Source organism: Balaenoptera ricei, chromosome X, assembly GCF_028023285.1.
Source record: "Balaenoptera ricei isolate mBalRic1 chromosome X, mBalRic1.hap2, whole genome shotgun sequence".
In the NCBI taxonomy this organism is placed as follows: domain Eukaryota; kingdom Metazoa; phylum Chordata; class Mammalia; order Artiodactyla; family Balaenopteridae; genus Balaenoptera; species Balaenoptera ricei.
Genome location: NC_082660.1, coordinates 106,734,043 through 106,756,569, shown reverse-complemented (window position 1 = coordinate 106,756,569; position 22,527 = coordinate 106,734,043). Strand labels below are relative to the sequence as shown.

At 43.9% G+C, this 22,527-nt stretch overlaps 2 protein-coding genes across 2 annotated transcripts in view; one reads left to right on the top strand and one right to left on the bottom strand.

Annotated features, from left to right (window-relative positions):
* Positions 1 to 12,450, top strand: part of KIAA1210 (KIAA1210 ortholog) — a 48,759-nt gene extending 36,309 nt beyond the window's left edge. Inside the window, exons 8-14 of the mRNA XM_059910462.1 lie at positions 2,766 to 2,829; positions 3,355 to 3,459; positions 5,227 to 6,192; positions 6,418 to 7,929; positions 9,098 to 9,261; positions 10,708 to 10,810; positions 12,275 to 12,450. Coding sequence (XP_059766445.1) covers positions 2,766 to 2,829; positions 3,355 to 3,459; positions 5,227 to 6,192; positions 6,418 to 7,929; positions 9,098 to 9,261; positions 10,708 to 10,810; positions 12,275 to 12,450 — 3,090 coding nt within the window. The remainder of the gene's footprint in view (positions 1 to 2,765; positions 2,830 to 3,354; positions 3,460 to 5,226; positions 6,193 to 6,417; positions 7,930 to 9,097; positions 9,262 to 10,707; positions 10,811 to 12,274) is intronic.
* A 2,795-nt stretch (positions 12,451 to 15,245) lies between these two features.
* Positions 15,246 to 22,096, bottom strand: CT47C1 (cancer/testis antigen family 47 member C1). The gene is made up of 4 exons (XM_059910461.1): positions 21,507 to 22,096; positions 21,332 to 21,372; positions 20,627 to 20,763; positions 15,246 to 15,290 (listed from the first exon to the last, which is right to left on the bottom strand). The coding sequence occupies exons 1-4, from the start codon at positions 22,094 to 22,096 to the stop codon at positions 15,246 to 15,248; spliced, it is 813 nt and encodes a 270-aa protein (XP_059766444.1).
* Between the last annotated feature and the right edge of the window lie 431 nt (positions 22,097 to 22,527).

The following is a 22,527-nucleotide window of genomic DNA, read 5'->3' as shown; positions in this document are numbered from 1 at the left end:
TCGCAGGTTGTGGGGGACGCTTTTATTCCTGCTGTAGCTCAATACTAGGGGGGATGTCTGGGGAAGGAGCTGCCATTCTTGCTTTTGATTTGCCTGGTGGTTTACATTTTCTGTCCAATTCTACAAACCAAATAATTAGCACTGTAATTTATAAGCAATGGAAGACCGTATTTCTGAAAAAAAAGTTTGTGGATGTTTTCAGTTATTTCACAAAGAAAACAATAGAGATTTTTGTGGAAGTAAAGCCTCTACAGATTCAAATGCCAAAATCTCAAAGGTTAGGTCATGTAGTATTGTTTGATAGACACACATTCGTATGAAAAGTCATTTGACACAAGAGGGCAGGTATGTGTATTTCATATGTCTAGCTTTGCCAACCAAAAAATACCCATCAACAATTGGAAAATCAGCCGATTGTGCTCATATCAACACTTCCATTCTCATACTATTGTGCGGTTAACTTGATTGGTTGTTTTTGAACTTGAGAGGGCTTTTAGAGTGAAGTAGAGTTTAGAACAATTAACCTTGGGGACTAAAAAGCATACAGAAAGGTAATTTATTATGAAGATAATTGGCCAGTCAGCGCAAAACTCTGTTTTGATGTTAAAAGATTCTATGGAGGGAAGCAGCCTTCAGTTAGATATGGCAACAAAAAAACAATTTGGTTAGGACCAAAGTTAAAGCACAGGCTTTAACATTCCTTGTTGTCATGGAGCTGACATGCTTGCTTCTGTCATAGGCTCTGCTCCTGCTCAGGACAGATGGCCGTCAAACTCTCAAAGCCAAATTAGGATGCTCACTGATTTATGAATTTAGGCTACGACAATAGCACTAAGTCAGACAAATTGGAACAGTCTGAATTGGTGGAAGGATTGAATTAGATAACATTTTTTATCATGGTAAAATACACATAACATAAAATTCATCATGTTTAAGTGTACAATTCAGTGGCATTAAGTACATTCACAATGTTGTGCAACCATCACCGTTCTCCACTTCCAGAGTAGCTTTGGTTCCTGCATAAGGAAGCCCCAGGCCCACTAAGCAGTCACTCATCACTCCTCCTCCCTCTCAGCCCCTGGTAACTACTAATCTGCTTTCTGTCTCTGGATTTGCCTATTCTGGATACTTCATGTAAATGTAATCATACAATATGTGGCCTTTTGTATCTGGCTTCTTTCACTTAGCATAATGTTTCTGAGGTTCATCCATGTCGTAGCACAGATCAGTACTTCAGTCATTTTTATGGCTGAATAATACTCCATTGTATGGATGTCCCATGTTTAGTTTAGCTGTTCATCCATTGATGAACATTTGGGTCCTATCCACCATTGGCTATTGCTGCTGTGAACATTCATACACAAGTCTTCGTTTGAACACCTGTTTTTAATTCATTTAGGTATATACCTAGAAGTGGAACTGCTGGGTCATATGGTAATTCTATACTTAACTTTTTGAGGACCCACCAAATTGTTTTCCCCAGCAGCTACACCACTTTACATTCCCACCAACTATATATGAGGGTTCCAATATCTCTACATCCTGGCTAACACTTGTTATTTTCCTTTTTTTATATACAGTGTTTCTAGTGGGTGTGAAGTATCTCACTGCGGTTTTGATTTGCATTTCCCTAGTGACTAATGCCGTGAAGCATCATTTCATGTGCTTATTGGCCATTTGTATTATCTTCTTAGGAGAAATGTCTATTCAAGTCTTTTGCCCATTTTTAAATTGGGTTGTTTTTTTGTTGTTGTTGAGTTGTAAAAGTTTTTTTTTATATTCTGGATACTACACCCTTATCAGATATACGATTTGCAAAAAATTTCTCCCATTCTGTGAGTTGTTTTTTAACTTTATCAAGAGAACGAAATTGGACAAAATTTTAAAATTTTTGTTGAATTCCAATTTATTGATTTTTTTGTTTTGGTACTTGTGCTTTTGGTGTCATATTTAAGAAACTATTGCCAAATCTAAGATTATGAAGATTTACCCTATGTTTTCTTCTAAGAGTTTTAGCTCTTATATTTAGACCTTTGATCCAGTTTGAGTTTATTTTTACATATTGTGTGAGATAAGGGTCTAACTTCATTCTTTCGCATGTGGCTATCCAGTTGTCCCAGCACCATTTGTTGAAAAGACTATTCTTTCCTCCATTGAATGGTCTTGTCACCCTTCTGCAAATCACTTAACCGTAGATGAATGGGTTTATTTCTGGACTCTCAATTCTATCCCATTGATCTATATGTCTATGCTTATGCCAGTACTACACTGTCCTGATTACTGTAGCTTTGTAGTAAGGTTTGAAATCAAGACGTGTGAGTCCTCCAATTCTATTCTTCCTTTTCAAGATCGTTTAGGCTATTCGAGATCCCTTGAAATTCTGTATGAATTTTACAATCAGTTTTTCCATATCTTCAAAAAGACACATTGGGATTTTGATAAGGATGGCACTGAATTTGTAGATCACTTTGGGGAGTATCACCATCTTAACATTAGGTTTTCCAATCCATGAACATGAGATGTCTTTTCATTTTTTTAGTTCTTTAATTTCTTTCAGTAATATTTTGTAGTTCACAGTGTGCAAGTCTTGAACCCCTTGGTTAAATTTATTTCCAATTAGTTCATTCTTTTTGATGCTATTGTAAATGGAAGTGTTTTCTTAATTACCTTTTTTGGTTGAGTATGATTGTTGTCAGGCCCAGCAACCCTGTTTTCAGATTTATGGCCTTGCAGTGTGGGTCAGTGATTTCTGGGGTGTTTTCTAGAGTTCCCTGCAGCATATCACTCAGAGATCAGAAACTTCAAATCTAGGTGAACCACTTCCAATAGGTAAAATGATCACCAGGTTATGGACGCCATTGGAAATAATTTCCATTGTGAATTGTATTATTATGCTCCCAACAGAGCCATTTGGATAGTAAGGACTTTTTTTTTTTTTTTTTAGAGTAGCAAGTATTAAATTTATTTATTTATTTATTTATGGCTGTGTTGGGTCTTCGTTTCTGTGCGAGGGCTTTCTCTAGCTGTGGCAAGCGGGCGCCACTCTTCATCGCGGTGCGCGGGCCTCTCACTATCGCGGCCTCTCTCTGGTTGCGGAGCACAGGCTCCAGACGCGCAGGCTCAGTAGTTGTGGCTCACGGGCCTAGTTGCTCCGCGGCATGTGGGATCTTCCCAGACCAGGACACGAACCTGTATCCCCTGCATTGGCAGGCAGACTCTCAACCACTAGCGCCACCAGGGAAGCCCCGATAGTAAGGACTTTTCTCCTGATGCTTTTTTCTTCGGCAACCATGCAGGGGTGGGTTCAGAGCACTTAAGTCTGATTCAAGCTCTTTCTTTCCCTCTTTTAGGCAAAACCAAAGCAGGAGAAGCCAAGCCTTCCACTGGCTTCTGAAGAAGAGAAAAGCACAACCGAACCGAAAGAAGCTGACCAAAAGAAGCCGAAGAAAGACAGTACAGGTTGGCACATCTTCACCCTCACCCAGAAACATGTCCTCAAGCTTAATGGCATGGTGCTACACGACAGGAACCCAGGCCTGCTGTTGTTGGTCCTCGGAGAGCTTTCAGTTTAAGATGCATACTAATGTGGTCCAAGTTTATCCATCTAAATTGCCCAATTAATACAGTTGCCACTTGTGTGAGATTTAGGTAAAGGGTCCTACCTGGGTTCCTATTGTACCTAAATGATTTTCCAACCAGAGAGGTGTTTTATGTTTGTTTGTAAGTTTGTTTAATTCTAAGTCTAATGTACATGCTGAGTTCCTCAGTGAGCCCAGATATCTGAGGGCAGCCAGTGATTTCCCCTTCAGCATTCCCCCTCAGCAACAGAACCAGACAATAATAACAGAACGGGCGAAAAAAAACCCTGGTTTTTTAAAGTTGCTTTTCTCTTCCAGTAGAGAGAAAAGGTCTTGTGTTAACAGTGAGACCAGTTCCCATATCCATGGGCAAAGAGGGCTTGGGCAGATGCAGACAGATGTCCTTGGCAGCCAACACCCATCAAATCCCCAAACAACAAATACCACTGGAGTGAACATCTCTGTGTGTGCGTGTGTGTGTGTGTGTGTGTGTGTGTGTGTGTGTGTGTGTACGTGCTTGTTAGCTCCAGCTGATGGCAATCTAATTTCAAGCAATACTTGATAAACCAAAATTCCTGTTCCACAAATTAAGTCAAACAGCTATTTCATATTTTTGCCACAAAGGATTTCACATGTGGGTTCAAAGGCAGGATATCCCTAAATACGTTTTCCCATGAAAAGTAACAAAACCACAAAACTCTTCTGCATAACAACGACAAAACAAGAAAGAAATTAAATGAGTAATTTCTTTTGCTTTCTTTTTATCCTCTTTTCATATTTATTTTTAATAGCTGTCACTTTTACACACAGAGGATAATACTTATTCAGTGTCCATGAGGGCAGATACTTTGGTTTTCCATGTCATGGGAGTGGTTTGGAGTACAGCACCCCATGCTCGGCACTATATGCTGGATGTGAAACCACTAGATGGAGCTAGGGACCAGTGGATGATGAGGGAGGGAGGGGAGGCCCCCGAGGACCCTCCCACCTGGGGATTAAAATAAGTTCCTTAGTAAAAGTAGTAGAGAGGAGAGGAGCAGTCTGTAGAACTGCTGCCTTGTGCTTGACCTGAAGCCTGTGGACCGATGCAATTGTTAAGGCTTTCCAAGAATGGCTTTGCATGTATATTACATCAGATTATTTTAATAAAGAGAGTTGAAAGCAGAAGAAATGGGGGGCCATAATCCTACCTTCCAGATAACCCCTGTTGACACCTTTCTAAAAAATAAAGCAATACCTGCATATTATATAAAAATTAAGTAGAATTAAGTAGAAAATATAAATACTAGATAGGAAGTAAAATTTCCCTTCACCCTGCCCCAGTCAGTTTCCTAAAAGGTAATCGTTGTTACAAGTTCAAAAATTGCCTTTTGCTGTGTCTCACATCTAATGGTGGAACAGAGTATTGATATAATGGTGACGTGCCAAACTTGGAATCAGTTCATAAAACAGGATTTCACTTTGATTTAAAAATTTCCCACCACAGAAGGCTAATAGTGACCAAGTTGTTCTCTGTCTTCTGAATAGCTACTTCTCCACGCTAGGGAATTCAATAGCAGATAGGTACCCACTGGGCCAGGGAGGAGTATTCTTATTTTACAAAATCAAAAGTACACATCTTTCCTTTCCTTACTTCTATTTGGTACAGGTGCCTCAGGCTGGGAACAGAGAAACAAAACTGGGATTTATGAACAGAAGACAACAGGTCAGGCTGCAAACAGAGATGCTGCTGAGAGTCAGGGCTACGCATTTCCAGCAGCGTACAGAAGACAATGTGGCAGAAGAGGCTCAAGTACTTCAGAAGCAAGTGAGCGTGGATCCAAAGGGAGAAGCTTTAAACCATCCAGTCGAGCACTTGGCCTAGGTAATGGAGCTGGGTCCCCACCTGCCGGTAAGACTGCCAGGGATTTCCTTTCCTGGCACCTGTCCTTGGAGAAGCAAGTCATGGAGCAGTCCCCAACGGCACGAACAGAAAGCGCTACTCCTCAGGAGCTGCTTTCAGATAAAGATGACATGGGAAGGAGAAGTGCCGGTATAGATTTTGAAGCCAGAAAAGCATCAGCATCACAACCCATAACTGAAGACATGGAAGAGTCCATGGTTAGTGGTCTATCACCATCCCATGAAGATGGGGCTTCTGGAGCCAAGAAGACGGAAGCCGGAGCTGCTCTTTTACCCGTGGTAGGAAGCCCTTCTACAACCCAAGATATTTTCTCAGTGACACTGGAGGAGGATCAGGGGTTTCTGGATCCTTCTCATAGCCAGTCAGAAGAGGAAGAAGTGTCCAGCTTTGATTTGGAAAGTGTCCAATTTAAAATGAAGTCAGATCAAGATACCTACAAAGAAAAGTCTCCTGGAAACGTTCTCCAGGCCTTTACAGCAAGCATTTCAGATACCGTGAGAGCTTTGGTAGAGGGAGGTATTCCTGCAGAGAGGCTGCCTCCCAGAAGCCTTTCCCCGTCCTCGCGGAAGCTGAAAGCTGAAGCCGTTGCCTCAGATTCAGAGAGTACTTCAGAGGCGGGCAGTCGTTCTGAGCAGCAGCTGGCTCCTGGATATTTTTTCCAGCCCTCGAAGAAGCACAAATATGAACAAGAAGTCTTCCCAGAATCAGAAAGTTCAGCCGTGGGAGTGAGCGGTCCCGAGCAGCGGCAGTCTCCTAGGCAGTGGGCTGCTAGATACTCTTCCCAGTCCTTGGGGAAGCCAGAAGTGGAAGCCGTCTTTTCGTGTTACGAGAGTGCTTCCAAAGAGGGGAGCGGCTCTGGGCAGCAGCGGGCTCCCAGGCACTCTCTCCAGCCTTTGAGGAAGTCCAAAGATGGCCAAGAAGTCTTTGCAGAGTCAGGTTTTGTCGTGCAAATGAGCAGTTCCCGGGAGCAGCTGGCTCCCAGATGCGCTTCCCAGGCTCTGGGGGAGCCTGAAGATGAAGTCTCCACAGGAGCAAATAGTTATGTCGAAAAGTACAGTAGTGCTGAGGATTGGAGCAGCTGTGAGGAAAATCGGCCTCTCGGACCCCCTTCGCAGGCCTTGGGGAGGCCCAAAGACCAAAAAGAAGTCTCCTGGGCTTCAAAGAACGTACCTGGAGTGTGGGGTGCTTCTGTGCAGCAGGTGCCCAGCAGGCACCCGTGCCAGTCCTGGGTGGGCCCTACATCCGAGCAACAAGCCTCTGCAGGTCCAGAGAGCGCTGCTGCGGAGTGGGGCATCTCCATGGAACCGCGGCCTCCCAGAGTGACTTCTCAGGCCCCGATGAGACCAGTAGTCAAACAACCAATCTCTGCAGGTCCAGAGAGTGTCGACATTGAAGGGGGTGCTTCTACCAAGCTCCTGCCTTCCAAACATTCCCAGTCCACTGTGAGACCTAAACTCCAGCAAATGTCAAGTTTTGAGGGTGCTGCTGTTGAGGTGGGCATTTCTGGGAGGTCACTGCCTCCCAAATATCCTGCCCGGTCGGTTAAAAAGTTTAAAGTTGAGGAAATGTCCTCACGTCTAGAGAGCATGGCAGTTGAAGAAGGCATATCTAAGGAATCGCTGCTTTCCAATCATCTTTTCCAGTTGTTCATGAAGTTTATGGTCCAGGAAATCTTTTCAGAGAGCCCTTCTACTGAGGAGGGAACCTATGAGGATCCTCTGTCTTCAAATCAACCTTCCAAATCTTTGTCGAGGCCTAAAGTCGGGCACCAAGTTTTCTCAGGCTACGAGGGTACCGATATTGAGGGAGGCATTTTTTTGAAGCAGCTGCCTACGAAAAGCCCTTTACCGTGCTTGGGGAGGCCTGAAGGCCTGCAAGAAGTCTTCTCACATTCAGAGAGCAGTCCTGTAAAGTGGAGTGGTTCTAAAGAGCAGCTGCCTGGCAGACACCCTGGCCAAGCCGAAGATGAGGCTGAATTTCAGCCACAGGCTTTCTCAACAGGCCCAGTGAGTGCACCTGCGGAGTGGAGCGGCTCGGAGGAGCACCTGCGTCCCGGACACCCTTTTCAGGCTCCTGCAGTCCCTGCACATCAGCAACAGGCTTATTCAAGTCCCATGAGTGATGCTGCTGAGGGAACCATTTTGGAGAGCGATCCTAGCTGCTGGTCCCTATGGAGAGACCCAGCTTCTCCAGACAAAACCAAGAAACACAGCCAAGGCTCCGAAGACCTCATTAAGAACATCCTGATTCCTGCTACCAAAGCTGTGAAGTTCACCGATGCTCCTGTCTGGCAAACGTCCACTTCTGGTGGCACTTACTCTAAGGAGGAAGTTCTTGAGAGTGGTGATCAAGATAACAGCCATTCAAATTCATCCACCAATTGGGCTGACATTGAAAACGTTTTTGGGGTCCGACTGAGAAAAACCTCTTCCTCACAGAAGTATAAGGGTGAGAAAAAAGATTTTACCAAGCTTCCTTCTGTTTCCCAAAGGGGTCCCCTCTGGACATTTGTCCACACTCTGTAATGGACACATAACCATCTCCCCATCCCCCTTTCCCCATACACCTTACATGTAGATGGGAGTTTATGCTTTTCTCAAAATACCTTTACATGGATTATGCTCCCCTCAACACCATGTAGATTTTAAAAGCCAGCTCATTAACAGAGCACTATGTTCAGACCCTCAGCTTGAAATCTTAATTTATTGTAAATGTTTGTACTTCCACAGCTTCTTAACTCACCTGAAATGTCTAAGAATCCACGGCTAGGTGATTTTTTGAGCATTTATCGCTCTCAAAGCCTTTGTACCTTCAGACTCATCATCACACAGTCTTGTCCGTGCCTATAACCGTATCCATTTAACCACACACTTGCATTAGAGACCACAAAGTAACAAATGCAATAAGATTTTCCTTGGAGTCAGAGAAATGACATCAGTGACCTAAGCGTCTGGCCTCCTAGGAATTTTCCCAGCTCACCTGGCACCCATTGTCCTACCCTGAAATGGGGATAGGAAGAGGGATGGACAAGGGAGGCAAAGGGACCAGTAAGAGGATGGTTTGCAAACTTTGAAGTACAGCTTCTTATCTACTCAAGGAACTCCTGCCTTGCCAAGTTGTGGGGAGGGCACAAAAGAAGGGGGCCCTTCTCTATATGTTATCTTTTTATTTTCATTTGGCAGTTAACAAGGATCCCCATTTGGGACATTATTGTGGGTAGGTCCCAGCCAGTCTCAAGACCCTGCCTGCCTCGCTTTATTTTTTTTAAATAAATTTCTTTATTTTATTTATTTATTTTTGGCTGTGTTGGGGGGGGTCTTCGTTGTGGTGCTTGGGCTTCTCACTGTGGTGGCTTCTCTTGTTGTGGAGCACGGGCTCTAGGCACATGGGCTTCAGTAGTTGTGGCACGTGGGCTCAGTAGTTGTGGCTCGCGAGCTCTGGAGCACAGGCTCGGTAGTTGTGGTGCACGGGCTTAGTTGCTCCGCGGCATGTGGGATCTTCCCGGACCAGGGCTCAAACCCGTGTCCCCTGCATTGGCAGGCGGATTCTTAACCACTGTGCCACCAGGGAAGCCCCTGCCTCACTTTAGTTCTAACTTCTTTCATTCCTTTCTCAGGAAGAGCTCCTGGTCGACAGTCCGATCATGCCACCTCAGAGCCAGCTTGGATAACTATGATAAAGCAGAGGCAGGGGAGTTTGCAGGCCAACATTCCTGTGAAAGAGCCAAAAACCAAGAATAGAGCTGGAGCCAAGGCTGAGACTAAGGAACCTACATATGGGGTAAGACCTGGAGCAGCCCACAAAACACTCCAAAAGGGTGCTGGAGCCAACTGATTAAGCTTACATTGGGAACTTTCCCAGACATGCAGCTCCCCAGCTCTTTGGATGTATTCATCAAGGCAAGGGAACTCTTTGGGGGAAAAGACTTGCTTTATACTCATAGAAATGTGCTCCACTTTATGTTCTTAAAGGATTTGTGAAAAGTAATGAATACGAGAAGATTCTGTAAATCAAATCCTGTCCTAAATATTCTAGAGCAGGATTCCATGAAATTGGTTGAGAAATAAGTAGTTATTAAAAATCCCCAAAGGTCACCACTGGGGTGAGAGTTGAGTAACTATTCTTACAGATATTTTAGGCCTATAAATACGTATTTAAGAAAATATAAATGGAATTAAACTATACATATTATTTTTCACTTATTTTATTTCTGGGCACCTTTCCATATCAGTACATAATGATTTAACTTTATGTAAATAAAGGTAATGTTTGGTGTTTGGGTTTCCATATATTGATTTGGTTTGGTCTGGTACCTCCCTATAGGTTAAAAGAGAAGTTATGTGATGAACTAGGCTAATGGTACCACATGTGGATCAGGCATGCTGGGATGATGTCTTGCTTCCAATGTCCCATTTTCAATGTCTTTGGAAGTTTTAGAATGAGAACCCCTCTTGTCAAAACTACATAAAACTGACTCAAGAAAACTCAATGAAATTTACGTATCGACATGTCTAAGTTCCTATACTTTTAGGTGCTTACTGAATTTGTTGTGGGATCATGTGAAAATCTGTTTAACTCTTTGCTTTAAAGATCTTTTCATTTCATTACGAGTATTTTTAAGGGAGCAGGATCATACAGGGGGCAAAGTCCACCTTGGTTAAAGCTTTGTCAGAGGGAAATACACTAGGGTATATAAACTAATTAATTTAGACCAGTTGTGGAGGGGTTAATTTGAAAAGCTTAAACTGTACAATTCTGAAAAGACCTATTGTTATATCACTTTGTAATGCAAGGAGCGCATGTCAGATGTAAATAGGTTTTGTTATGTAGAAATCTATGGAACTCACGTCAGTTAACTGATAAGATTTGTTTGTGACCACCGCATTTCTGTTAGCTTTCTGTTAAGTGCTGGCAAAGTCCTAGAGAAAAGGTTGTTGTCAAGTTACATAATTCTCATGTTAACCTGTTTACACTGTTTGTATGATTAGACAGCCTTTTCTCCCAGCTCAGAAAGGTGATAAAGTTGAACCAGCTTAGATTTTGTGAACCTAAATTCTGAACCAAGGTGCTTTCTGTGCTATTTCTTTCCTTATCTCTCTCTTTCCTTTTGATTAATGTTGAACTTATAATACCCAGGACAGGACTTGCACCTTGTGATCTGAATAAGTAATTTGCTGTTTTCATGTCAGGACTTACAAGCTTTCTGTTTTCATTTTTGTATTAAAGAGAACTGGCCTTGCAGATGAAAACCAACCAAGGAGGGTTTTCACTTCTGATGTCAACAGACGGGAGAAGATAGCACCGAAGCCACCGAAGTCTACCAAAGCAGGTAAAAAACACACCCCAACCCCCCACTCCCAAAATAGCCCTGGCAGAAGTTGTAAAACTTTTGCAATTTCAGACAATACATGTCTCTTCCCCCAAATCAGCTTATGATTCTCTCATGGGTCTTCCATTAGATACAGATATTAGCTTGTTTTAGGAAAATCCAATTATTATGACTACTATAAGTCAGTCCAATGTGTAATTTTCAGAGGGTCTTCCAGTCTTTTACCCCATCGAGGAAGCTGTATCGGAACAAAATGGTGATCACTCACTAGAACTTTCCTGTGGCTGGTATTCAAGAGGAAAGAACCAAGCCACTTTCTAGTCCATAGCAAAATGGTATTTTCTCACCTTCTACATTCCCAGTGAAACTGCGGAAAATAATCCACTATAAATGCCCAATGGTATTGAATTGTTTTTTAACTATTTAAAAGGCTTGTTTCGGCCCCTCTGTATTCTGAGCAGAGGTATGAGAGGTGGGGAAATGTTGAAAGCTGAAAAAAAACACTGTGCTGTGATAGAACAGAATGGGGTCTCATCAGTAGAGTCATGTGCCAGAGGGATTTTTTTTTTTTCAGAAGGAGCAGGGGGAGGGGAGGATAGATTTATATTGAGTCATCTTTGTTCTCTGCCTTAGTCCGCCTCATGAAGAAATTAAACTAGGAATTTAGGAACCCACCATCTGGCCATGATATAGCAGCACTTGACCTGCTTATAGCTGTGAACAGTCTCATGGGCACAGTAATCCTATCAAGCGGTTCTCAACTCTCACTGTGCATTAGGATCACCTGATGTGCTTTTTAAAAATTATAGATGGCCCTGGATCCATTGCTAGAGATTCTAATTCAATTAGTTCAGGAAATAGCATGTGCATTTGTATTTTTAAAAAGAGCCCTAGGTGGTTCTAATGTGTGGCCAGGGTTGAGAACCACTGGTTGAGTCTAAGCCACTAAGTCAATCAACCGTAAAGCAGGATGAGGGAAGGAGTAGAATTGGGGAATAGTGAAGTAGGCTGCTAGGTAGGAGTAGTTGATATAATGTTATTTAGCATAGACTTTTACTGGATGTATCTATTGAGTCATCAACAATCATTTCATACAACATAATGGATTGGCAAAACAAAAACAATATTACCTAATATGAAATTTAAAAAACTGAACAGATACCATACAACGTGTTTCCTCTCTGGTCTCAATTCAAAAGTGTAAGACAATCCAATAATAACCACCCAAAGATTGGCAGTTATAGCTGTAGGTATTTTCTCTCAGGCCTTCCCATGTCAGGCCCCTGTGGCTCTAGCCATACTGATGTTACCCTTTTCACATACCACCCTATGGCATTGCGCATGCACTGACTTTTTGAAGCCAGAGGAAACCTGAAAGGAGGAAAATTTTTACTGCATCCCATAAACATACCTCAGTATCTCTGGGGCTTCTTACTGCTTGCGTGTTATTTGCTATGGTTCCAGTGGGATTCGAAGATGAGAAGATATTTCAAGTACCTTCTATGGAAAAAGAAACCAGAAGGTCTTCAACTCTCCCAGCCATGCTACAACAGCCGGCTGAGCCAGCTGAGCCAGTCTGGTTCTCCCTGGCCAAGAAGAAAGCCAAAGCGTGGAGCCATGTAGCAAAACTCACGCAATAAATAGCTCCTGGGTGGAGTATCAGCATTTTAAATGATAATTCCCAGTAGCTGTATTAATGCCACGTAGTGAATTATTTACTGTAACCATTTTTATTAAGCATAAGAGCCTTAAAAGGGGAATTAAAGCTAATAATTATTTGAATGACACAGATGCCATGAATGCCTAAGCTTCAGTACAGTCACTGCCAGCATCTGAAAACCCAGCATTTCCTCTATAAAAACTGTGTAAAATGTTTGCCCTGTTGTCGAACTGAGAACACTTTAACTTTGAACAATGTGCTGTAGAAGGGAGAAAGCATTTTGTTGGAGCAACTAAGAGGTGGTCATTTCCCTTGATCAAATAAATTCATTCTAATGGAAATGTCCAGATGATTTGGTCCAAGGATTGGCTTTTAGGTTTTATGAGCCTAGTTAAATGCTTCAGTTCTTTGGTTGCTGCTCCAAACTTTGCAAAGCCCCCTAAGAAGAGGTGGTAGAAGTGAAAATTCTGGGTCTCCAAGAAAAATTTTGCACAGCCAGTCCCCCAATCAGCCCACTGCCCTTTGAAACACCTTCTTTGTATCCCTGAGGGCTCCCAACACCTGCAACTTATACAGACCTCTCTTTGCACGTGTCCCATGTCAACCTGTCCCAAGTCTGGCGGCAGTGAGCACCTTCCTATGGGGCATAACATTCCTTGGGGATTATCATATTCCTCTGGATGGTTAGCCCATCAGTGTCTGACCTTTTGCCCCAGTGCCACTGTGACCCTTTCTAGTTGCTCAGAAGTGTACTGCACTTCATACATATCCTATTTTTAAAGCACTTAAGACCCTGTTGAAATTCAAAATTCTGCAAATTCCAAAAGCTGTGCTTTCAATGGAGCAGATGGGAAGCCTTCCACAAGGAAGTCTGGGGCCACTAGAGAGCTGTCTTATGCCCTGTCTCCAGCCTTAAGGTGGAAACCTCCGAGTAGCCCAGTTTCTTGTCCGTTTCCCTCAGCAGTCTCTGTTTCAGAAGATTTCAACCTAAGACAAGACTGCACCCTCAAAGCCACAGAACAACTGACTTTCTGCTAACGGGAAGCCTGAAGTGACTGAAGCAGCCTTTCCCTCCCCTCATTCCTAGAGGCACACACACCTCAACAGTCACTAGGCTGGACAGCCCCCACCTCCCCAGTGAACCAGCCACCCCAAGTCCTTCCCCTCTATTCCAACCCCAAACACACTAAACACTAATGGAGAGCTCCCTTTGGATGCCTGGACAGTACCTAGCTCATTTTCTCAGGAAACCCAGAAGTGTCTTAGTATACCTTTCACTGTGTCTGCCTCTGTCACCTTGGGGCTACTTTGCTTAAACAGAAATGCAGACCTAGACATAACTGTGCCTTTAAATCCCAAGCAGGGTGCTGCCTCATGCAAAAAACAAATTCAGAGAGGCTGTGAGGTGCCAGAGCTAATTTAAACCCTTGGTGCTTGGTTTTCCTGATGATGGTATAATGTGATATTGTACAATCATGTGCTGGTTTTGCGTTTTCTCTGTAAAACATCTATTTTTCCTCATACTATATCTTTACCTTTTTGATAATGCTAGGTTTTTGATTGATTGATTGGGTTTGATTTCCTTTGTATTCCCATAGTGAACAGTTCATTAAGGTAGATGCCCTTTACCCAGGCAATGCTGGTAGATTAACTGTTATACCTCCCTTCCCCCTTTTCTCAGGGTGGACCACTATTAGGTTATTCTTACTCTAAGAACTCTCCATTAACAATTTCCTTTTCACAGTTAGCAACACAAATCTGTTTTCAGTAAAGAGGTTAAGTCTTTTTTTAATGCCTAGAGGTACATTTTGACAAGTTTTCAGCTTCTTTTAGCATTCTTGATTTCTGCTATATGCAAAGCAAATAAATTCAATAAAGCCTGTTCTGTAGTCTGTCTCCGTCTGTCACGTGGGGAGGGAAATTGAATAGGTTATTGACAACTTAGACCCAAGGGTTGCCAGAAAACCAAATTGATCTTAAGAGGTTGTGCGGAGCATAAAGGACCCCTACGCAGGTGTGCCTGACCAAGCTGATGGCCTCCAGGTGGGTGTTTGTATGGGGGAGAGGTGGTATTGAAGAGGAGGTGTTCACATGTGTAAATACCTGGGGAGCAAAGAGACGGGTGGGAGAGAACATGCAGATGGGGATGAGTAGAGGGGACAAGATGGTGGTTGTACTCCAGCCTGGCCCCGGGACTAGGCCTGAGTCCTACTGCAAGATGGGCTATTAGAATAAGGCACCTTCAGAAGCAAGGGGCCCACTATGCTCAGGTAACAAAGTGTAACACAGAGTGAAGAAGGGAAAGGGGTGATCGACCAGATATTTAATCTGGCCTGCCTGTAACATTTGTAATATTTGCAGCGTTCAGAAGAAGAGTTCAGTTGGGAATCCACATAAGATATATCTGAATATTTGAAATGTTTAAATCACCTAATAAACCATTAAATAAAACATGCTGGATCTCCTTCCAAGACAAATGTACTTTCATAATGACCTGAAAGGCCAGGTTGGGATTTAGAATTCGCCAACATCTCTAAGTTCTGCCCCAATGCTGTGGGGAAGAGCTGCCCCCTCTCCCCTCCCCCTGCCTACGCCCTGGCTCCTAGGCCAGGCCCCATCCCCTGTTCTGGGCATACACTCCCCCCTCCCCTAAGGCCTGGGAGCACATACCCCGGCAGTGCAGTCAGCCCTCCCCAGGACAGCTCTAAGAGGAGCACACAGGCCCTGGAAGCAGGCTTGGGACTGTTCAGGGGTGCCAGGTGCCTGGAGCATGGGCTAGCAGGGGCATACCTCTTGTTCCCATGGGCTGGGCTCCTGGCGCTATAGGGACGGGTGTGGTTGGAAGAAGGCCAAAGTGGGCCCTCTAAAGCATAGAGCTCAGGACAGAGGTCCCTCTTGCCTGGGCCTAGAAGCAATACTATATTAACAACTAGCACGGCATAAACACTAACAAATCAGAACCAGTTTGAAGCCCCTCAAATCACCCTATATGGAAAACTGTCTATTGGCTTGCCCTTTCATTTTGAGTAATGATGACAAGGGGCCTGTGCCTCTGTCTCACCATGGGGTTCTAGCCATAAGGAATACATGATAATACATTTTAAAATATCAACACTGGTGACAAAAACAAAAGGATTGTGGAAGGGTTAAGTTTACTTTAACAGGCATTAGTGGAGCACCTACTAAGTGGAAAACTCAGTGCCTAGGACTTTGGGAAAGAAAGATAAAAGCTTTTAAGGCCCCAGCCATTCAGAAGTTCACAGTCCTGGGGGTGGTGGGGTGGGGGCAGTAGATACACATATATATAAATAATGCACAAATACTTGGACATGAATGTTCATAGCAGCGCTATTCACAGTAGCCAAAAGGTGGAAACAACGCAAATGTCCATCAACAGACGTATGGATTAAACAAATTGCGGTATATACATACAACAGAAATATTATTCAGCCATAAAAATGAAGTACTGACACACGCTACAACGTGATGAGCCTTGAAAACGTTATGCTGAGTGAAAGAAGCCAGACACAAAAGTTCACATACTGTATGATTTCGTTTACAGGAAATGTCCAGAATAGGTGAATTCATTGAGATGGAAAGCAGATCGGTGGTTGCCAGAGAGTTGGGGGCTGGGGAAATGGAGAGTGACCGCTTAACGGGTACAGGGTTTGGGAGTGATGGAGATGTTTGGAACTAAAGATGTGGTGGCTGCACAGAACTGTGAATGTCATTTAATTGTTCACTTTTAAATGGTTGCTTTTAAGTGAACTCATCACCTCAAATAAAAAAATAATGCTAATATAAGTTAGAATATGAGATGTGCTACCACAGAATATGAGAGAAGGTATCAATGCTACCAAGAGAGCACTGAGGAAGCCTTAACTAAATGCGGAAATGAGGCTGTCTAGTCTCAACCCCCCAGTCCCTTCCCTATCTCTGATCCTCTGATCAAATATGACTTAACCTTTTTTCCCTCTTAAACGGAGTCTAGATATTAAGCTTATTCTCTCCCTTTCCTCTTTTTATTTTTCTCATTTTTAATTATGAAATATTTCAGACCTACACAGAGGTATAGAGAATAATACTATCAACATCTACATACCCACCACCCAGCTTAAGAAATGTAACATTACAAATACAGTTGAAGCCCCCTGTGGAGCCCTTCCCAATAGGATCCCCCTCCTTTTCTTTCCCCAAGGGGTGACCACCATCCTAAATGTGTTTACCTTTCCACTGCATGCCTTTCTGTATGCTACATTTGCATACATCTTTCACATGCATTGCCTGTTACTCTCTATATGTATCCACAATCAATATATGGTGATTGAATGTTTTCTTAGACTTCCTATACACAGTATCAGGTTTGCGTCCTTTTGGAACCAGCTTGCTAGCTATTTATTTATTTATTTATTTATTTATTTATTTATTTATTTATTTATTTATTTATTTATAACATCTTTATTGGAGTATAATTGCCTTACAATGGTGTGTTAGTTTCTGCTGTATCACAAAGTGAATCAGCTATACATAAACATATATCTCCATATCTCCTCCCTCTTGCATCTCCCTCCCACCCTCCCTATCCCACCCCTCTAGGTGGATGCAAAGCACCAAGCTGATCTCCCTGTGCTATGCGGCTGCTTCCCACAAGCTATCTATTTTACATTTGGTAGTGCATATTATGTCCATGCCACTCTCTCACTTCGTCCCAGCTAACCCTTCCCACTCCCCGTGTCCTCAAGTCCATTCTCTATGTCTGCCTCTTTATTCCTGTCCTGTCCCTAGGTTCTTCAGAACCTTTTTTTTTAGATTCCATATATATATGTGTTAGCATACGGTATTTGTTTTTCTCTTTCTGACTTACTTCACTCTGCATGACAGTCTCTAGATCCATCCACCTCATTACAAATAACTCAATTTCGTTTCTTTTTATGGCTGAGTAATATTCCATTGTATATATGTGCCACATCTTCTTTATCCATTCATCTGTTGATGGACACTTAGGTTGCTTCCACGCCCTGGCTATTGTAAACAGAGCTGCAATGAACATTGTGGTACATGACTCTTTTTGAATTATGGTTTTCTCAGGGTATATGCCCAGTAGTGGGATTGCTGGGTCATATGGTAGTTCTATTTTTCGTTTTTGAAAGAACCTCCATACTGTTCTCCATAGTGGCTGCATCAATTTACATTCCCACCAGCGGTGCAAGAAGGTTCCCTTTTCTCCACACCTTCTCCAGCATTTATTGTTTGTAGATTTTTTGATGATGGCCATTCTGACTGGTGTGACATGATACCTCATTGTAGTTTTGATTTGCATTTCTCTAATGATTAGTGATGTTGAGCAGCTTTTCATGTGTTTGTTGGCAATCTGTATATCTTCTTTGGAGAAATGTCTATTTAGGTCTTCTGTCCAATTTTGGATTGGGTTGTTTGTTTTTTTGATATGGAGCTGTATGAGCTGCCTGTATATTTTGGAGATTAATCCTTTGTCAGTTGCTTCTTTTGCAAATATTTTCTCCCATTCTGAGGGTTGTCTTTCCGTCTTGTTTATGGTTTCCTTTGCTGTGCAAAAGCTTTTAAGTTTCATTAGGTCCCATTTGTTTATTTTTGTTTTTATTTCCATTTCTCTAGGAGGTGGGTCAAAAAGGATCTTGCTGTGATGTATGTCACAGAGTGTTCTGCCTATGTTTTCCTCTAAGAGTTTTATAGTGTCCGGTCTTACATTTCGGTCTGTAATCCATTTTGAGTTTATTTTTGTGTATGGTGTTAGGGAGCATTCTAATTTCATTCTTTTATATGTAGCTGTCCAGTTTTCCCAGCACCACTTATTGAAGAGGCTGTCTTTTCTCCATTGTATATTCTTGCCTCCTTTATCAAAGATAAGGTGACCATATATATGTGTGTGGGTTTATCTCTGGGCTTTCTATCCTGTGGAACCAGCTTTTCCCCTTATGCATTTTTCTGCTGCCATCACCCATTCTTAACCTCTCTGTGTCTCAGCCCCTGTGAGTTCTAATCTCCTCCCCAGTCCAGCCCTTGCCATCCTGTTTAGTTTACCTACAACAGTCCCAAGGCAGTGAACGAAGGCTGGTCCCACCACAGGTGGGTCTCAGCTTCTCCCCGTGTGGCTCTAAACCAGTGCTTCTCAAACCTTAGCTGCATCAGAGTCCCCTGGAGGGCTTGTTACAGTACAGGCTGCTGGGCCCCACTCCCGGAGTTTCTGATTCGCAGGTCTTGGGTGGAGCCTAAGAATTCCTGGGTGATGCTGATAATGCTATTTTAAGGACCAAACTTTGAGAACCAGTTTTCCAAATCAGTGTCTGGGCTCAGGCTCTGCAGCACCATCTGGCCTCCAGGCAAGCTGGGCCATCCATCAGGTTTCCTTCAGAAGCTCACAGCAGTACTGTGAAATACACATATTAACACAAGTCATGTGTAATTTTAAATGTTCTAGTAGCCACATTAAAAAAGTAAAAAGAAACCGGAGAAAGTAATTGTAATGTTTTATTTGTTTAACACTATATTATCATTTCAGTGTGTAGTTATTAATGAGACTTTACAGTATTTTTTACACTTACAGCACATCTCAACTCAGACTAGCCACATTCTGAATGCTCAGCGGCCACACGTGGCTAGTGACTAATGTAGTAAACAGCACAACTCTAAAGGCTCGACCTCCATTTCTGTCTTCACAAAAATTGTTTTAAACTTGAAATTTTAGTTTATTTTGGGCTGCAGTAAAAGGATTTAAAACAGGCTTACCAAATGGTAGAAAGTGATGCCTTTCAACGAAGGTAAAGTGGGTTAAAGAAAGGTAAAAGAGATTTGAGTCAGGATTATTTATGTAGATAAAATCTGCCTGCATTTCAGTTTATTAATTTAAAACAAATTTATTTTTAACTAGAAAAAATGCTGTCAAATATATCTGTAAAAGACAAAAGTCAAATGTTATTGGATATCATTTTTGGGGTAATGAACTTTGGAATGGAATCATTGTTATTAACATTCCCATGAGCTTCTGAAAAATGAAAAACCTAAAAATCGTGAACAACAGATCCTTTCTTCTTTCTTCATTTTCTTTCCATTCTTCCCAACTGCAGGATAAAATGAGAGAAAATTAACAATTATGCAGCACTAACCAGCACCAGAGACTTTCTAAATCTAAGAAAATGGTCAGCCCTTTGTGTATGTGCTGCATTTGAGGGCTCTATCTAAACAAGTAGAGAAGAACAACACGTTTTCCTCTTGTAACCTGCACCTTGGATACAGGGTGCTTGTACAACCGATGGCTTCAATCATGTGATCATACCAACCTTGTCTCCCTCTTGCCCAACACCATAAATGCTTTTTTGCCCCTTGAGAGGCGATTCTGGGATTTAAATCACTCTCTCCACCTTAAAAGCCTATGCTCATTCCACAAATGATACTCCCTTACCCTCCCAGACCTTCAGTTTCTATTATCTACCATATGAGAAAAAGGCTATTACCATGAAATACACAGCTGTGAAAATGCAGAACAAAATGTTAATCATTTAAATATACTCAAAGACAAGATATACCTTAAGACTTCATTACCAATTCAGTGATAAACGAGAGTCATCCTGTGACTAAATTGCTTTTCTTTTGACTGTCACATAAAATACAAAAATCTACAACCGAACAAATGTTTAGGTATTAATCACTAAATGTGGTCCCACCTGAAATTCTGAACGTTTTGCTATTTGTAAGTAGTCACATTCTAAAAGTCGTCATCTCTTAGTACAGGAGACTGCACTTCTGTGGCCAAGTAATGCAGGCCCCACTAGTGCACACAGCCCAGCTACTTTTGCTGCTGCTTCTAGTAACTGACTGTTTTCTAAACAAAGATTGGTCTTAGGCATTGATACATTTACAACTTGTTAGTAGTCTTACAGGTAGAGGACAAAAGACCTCACAAGGACAAATGAGTAGCCATGAAGTATATTTCAGTATATAATGCATTTTATATTACTAGGTGCATGAATGTTCTATTAACATTCTATTAGGTAAATTTGAACTGTTAAACTAATTTTAAACACATGTTTTTCTTAATTCACTGGTAGAATTAAGAAACGAAAACAAATTGGTAAGTGCCTGGGAACCGTTGGGTTATTTTCAAAGCTATACACAGCTACCTGGACTTTCTGGGTCTGTCCTGCTGGGTTCAGATCCTTTTCAGGTTCTTGTTTTTTGTTAAACTTCTCTCTTTCCCCCTCACTTTCAGCACCTTGGGCCTCTTCATTGGTGTTCTCATCCGGATATTTAGTTGTTCCTTTAGTGAATAATAATACAGACTTTGGGACGAGACATTCACAGAAAAACAATCCCAATTCAAAAGGAATAGCAACCAACATCCAGTACTCTACCCTCAGGAGGCGCAGAAGGATAGGAGCAACTAAGAAAACAGTAGCTGGGCACCTTCCTTCTGGCTGCTGTCACACTTCCATGGCCCTCACTTTGCTCCTGCTTGATCATTTTCACAGTGACATTATTTCTCTTTTTCCAGTAAATCTGTCACCCTGTGCTGCTGATTACTTCTGGCCCTTTAGGGAATGGATCAGAATCGTCGGGGTCTGATGCATTCTGTATGTTTTGGTCAGAACTTTGTTGCAGAAACATGTTTTGCCCCGATGACAAAAATCTGTGGTGAAGCTCATTAGTTCCTCACCCCCCTGGATATTTCACCGTGACCAAGTGCTCCCGTATCAGTGCATAATGTACTGGGATCAACTTTCTAAGAATCTTGACATTTTTAAAAGCCAGGATCCAAAAGCCGTTTGCTTGCTCTTTTCTCTTCCATCTCCTCCCAAGCTCCCTCCCGAACACCTGCCTCCACTGACCTTCACCTGTGGCCTCATAAATGGCACCGATCATCTCAGACCTGTTACCAGGGGTTGGTAGAGGGCAGCTTATTCCCCCCCCCCTACCCCGAAACTGGAGAGGTCGTTATGGAGTTGGGCTTCTACTGGGCCCCTCTGGCCTTCAGCTCCTGGAGGCCCCGGCTCCCGGCTTCACCTCCCGAGGTCCCCCTCTGAGCCTGGGTCCCTCGGGATCCCGGGTCTCCCGACCGACCCCCCGGCCAGCCGCTCACCCTCAGGGGCGATGGCCTCCTCCGCCTCCTCAGGCTCCGGCGCCGCAGCCTCCTCCGCCTCCTCGGGTTCCTGGGCCGCGGGCCCCTGCCCCTGCCCGTCGGGCGCCCGGAGTTGGGGGAGCCAGGCCAGGCCGTGGCGCGGTCTCGGCGGGGGCGGGACGAGGACGTGGTCGTTGCAGTGGACGCGGCGCAGCAGTGAGTACACCAGCCCCAGGAGAATGAAGTAGAAGCCCCTCACGGGGAACTGGTTCACTTCGACGAGGTCCAGGCCCCCTGCCTCCTCCTCCTCCTCCTCCTCTGCCGGCCCGATGTCCGACTCCTCCTCGGCGCCGCCGCCTTCCAGGGCCGCCTCCCCAGAGCCTCCCCTGGCCCCCGGCGCCGCGTCGCCCCCGCGAGGCTCCGAGTCGCGGTGCCCCCGGTCGCCGGCTCTGGCCGCCTCGGCCTGGGCCCCATCTGCGCCCGCGGGGCCCTCTGGGCCTCCCGGGGCCGGGTCTTCATCCCCCGTGGCCGACATGGCACCGGGCAGTTACCTCAACCAGGCGGGCGTCGATTGCTGTGGCGGCGACGACGACCGCGGAGGCGGTGGCCGCTGAGGTGGCTGCCCTGAGGGGAGGCTGAGGGCTGTGGCTGCCGGACGGGGAGGCCGCTGACGGGACAACAGAGGAGGCCCCACGACAGCGAGGGCAGGGGGCCGACGCCGGGAGCGGCCCACCGAGGCTGGGCCTCAGATAGCAGTGGGCCAGGCCGTGTGGGAAAGATTCCTCTAGGCCGCAGGCGGGGGGCGGGGCCAGAAGAGTAGCCAGTGGGCCGTGCCCCCTCGTCACGAGCTCCAAGCTTATTTGCTGACAAGCGAGGATTGACGTGCCCTGCGCCCAGCGAACGACCAAGGCCCTTCGGTTGTAGGATTGCTCAGTCGCCTCCCTGTTCTTTGACGCCTCAGGTGTT